We start from the raw sequence: 2,254 nt of genomic DNA, 5'->3' as shown, positions 1-2,254 counted from the left end.
CGAATGATGCAATTCCCATAATAATGGAATTCCACGCTCGTACCTACGGCCATTCGTCTTGCAGGAATCTTCTTTGTCCCATACCTCCCCTGAACCGCAATTTTTACACAGATTCACCAGACAATTTTACTTCTCCACCATTCCACCTCCACACCGCATTTTCACAGACATATCCACCAATTCCAATGCACTAGAAGTTGAAGAATGTGATAAGACACTGAAAATACGCGTAAAAAATTTTCAATTGAAATTATATCATCAATTCGCCGAAAAAAAAAACGTAAAACGCATGTCCGTGACTTCTTAAAAGTCGTAATAAATCGAATAGCAATAAATAGTGGACGATATGATGTATTATTCATGAAACGGTAGCTGTGATATTTATTTAGACAGCAATCAGAATTTTCAGGAATTCACGGAACTACATTGAGAGAAATATTCAATAAAAATTGTCGGTTGTCGGTAATTTTACGGAACTGTCACGTAATTTTTATCTAAAGTCATGGAATTATTTCGCGGTGTTCCGTAATTTTTATCTGAATTATCGGTGAAAAATAACGATACCGTCACTTAAATTTTTCGAATCAACTCCGTGATCGGTAAATTAACTAAAAGTTCCGTAATTTTTACTAAATGATTCTCTCCGTGTAGATCTGCATGACAAATTCATATAGACAATTGGAGTCCGAATGATGATGCTCTGGAAATAAAAAGTCTTACTCCTAGAAATCACTGACACTTCTATAAATCATAGACATCGTCGGTAAAAAATTACTCAGTAATTTCCTGTACTCCAGAGGTAGATAAATCCTATCCTGCAATTTAAGTGTCGTCCTTGACGATTTCCCAACAAAATGCGTTGCATGTTTGAGCAGAGGGATTGCATGATCCTCAAATATTGATCCTGGGGGTGAAAATGTCTGGTGTTCGAATATCTCGTCATTATAATCGCAGTGAACGCGTGAGAAATTCTCCCTGTCATGAATGCATTTGTATTATTTCATCCACCTGTGAGAAACATGCAATGTTTTTTTTTTACTTGAGGGATTTTGCCTTTCTAGTTTGTGCGGCAGAACTTGACGATTCCGAGGCAAATCACGATGGCATTAGATTGTGGCAAGTCTGCGAATAAGGAGTTGTGCGTGCCAGACAATGATCTTTTTATTAAATTAAATTGTCTGGATGTTCGCTGAATATATTAGCTTAATCTAAATTCATCATATGGAAACAAAACATTGATCCGCAGAAGTAAACAAATAATTAAATCAATAAAAATAAATAGACAACAGTCCCATCAGGTTCTGAATGTTTATAAAAAAGTATTCAGTAAAAATTACCGAAATTTTCTCTCAACCGGAGAGCAAAAAAATATTTTCCTCGAGTGGAGAAATTTATTTTCCCCAACATTAATTCGTTCAACTAAAATTATCAGTTAAAAAAAATACTGGTACATTAATTCTAGAATTATTATTTATAATGTGCAATTGTGGTTTACTCCAGGAGGTAATGTACATCATTGTACAAATTGAATAATTATTCAGAAAATGTGGGTAGTAAAAATGAATGAATTGAATCGGTCGGGAATCATGAATATAAATTGACATTTCAGATACAAATGTTTGAGGGGAGTAATAAATTTTAAAGGCATCCCAGTCTGATCGGTAGTCAGAGTTGACGACGAACGCGAGAAATTACCGGCTAATATCCGTGAAGCAACATAAAGTAACCGAAGACAAAAAAATATTTTCGACATAAACGCCGGTGTATCGTGACGGTTTGTGAATTGATAACAACTTTACACCAGTCCCTTTTGCTTTAAACGATTTCCGGTTTGAATTACCTTAGGAATTTCGTAGGAATCCGGTGGGAAAGTTATGAATGATAAACTCGGTCTTTTGTGTGACTGAAAATTTTTATTATCCTTTTTATAACAGCCGAAGTCCAAAAGCAGGGCCGAAATGTGTGATCACAGATGAGGTGGTGAGTGTCGTGCGGTTGTCCTCGCAAAACGTGCTCAGTTCAATTTCGAATTATTGTTGGTATCAACGTTTACGATATTTCAGCAGGTATCCAGCGGAACCGAGATCTTGCCATCTGAAAGAATTAATTAATTACGAAATTACCTGCTGATGAATTCTTTAAAAATGTCGGATTTAATAAAGATAAGATTAACAACCGGTAATTAAAAAAACGCGGAGTGAAATCGAATATTTTTTTTCCATTGCAATTAAAAGCAGAACTTCAAAATAAAAAA

General features: G+C 35.2%; 1 protein-coding gene across 1 annotated transcript in view; it reads right to left on the bottom strand.

Annotated features, from left to right (window-relative positions):
- Nucleotides 1-1,893: 1,893 nt before the first annotated feature.
- The window catches only part of LOC105267098 (uncharacterized), a gene marked incomplete at its 5' end in the record, with an annotated part of 2,689 nt that continues 2,328 nt past the window's right edge, over nt 1,894-2,254 (bottom strand). Inside the window, 1 exon segment of the mRNA XM_011305728.1 lies at nt 1,894-2,094. Within this exon segment, the coding sequence (XP_011304030.1) occupies nt 2,043-2,094 (52 nt within the window). The 3' untranslated portion in view covers nt 1,894-2,042.

The sequence above is a fragment of the Fopius arisanus genome, unplaced genomic scaffold (assembly GCF_000806365.1).
Source record: "Fopius arisanus strain USDA-PBARC FA_bdor unplaced genomic scaffold, ASM80636v1 scaffold00044, whole genome shotgun sequence".
Lineage (NCBI taxonomy): Eukaryota > Metazoa > Arthropoda > Insecta > Hymenoptera > Braconidae > Fopius > Fopius arisanus.
Note: the sequence above shows the minus strand (reverse complement) of the source record. Positions and strands in the feature narration are given on the sequence as shown.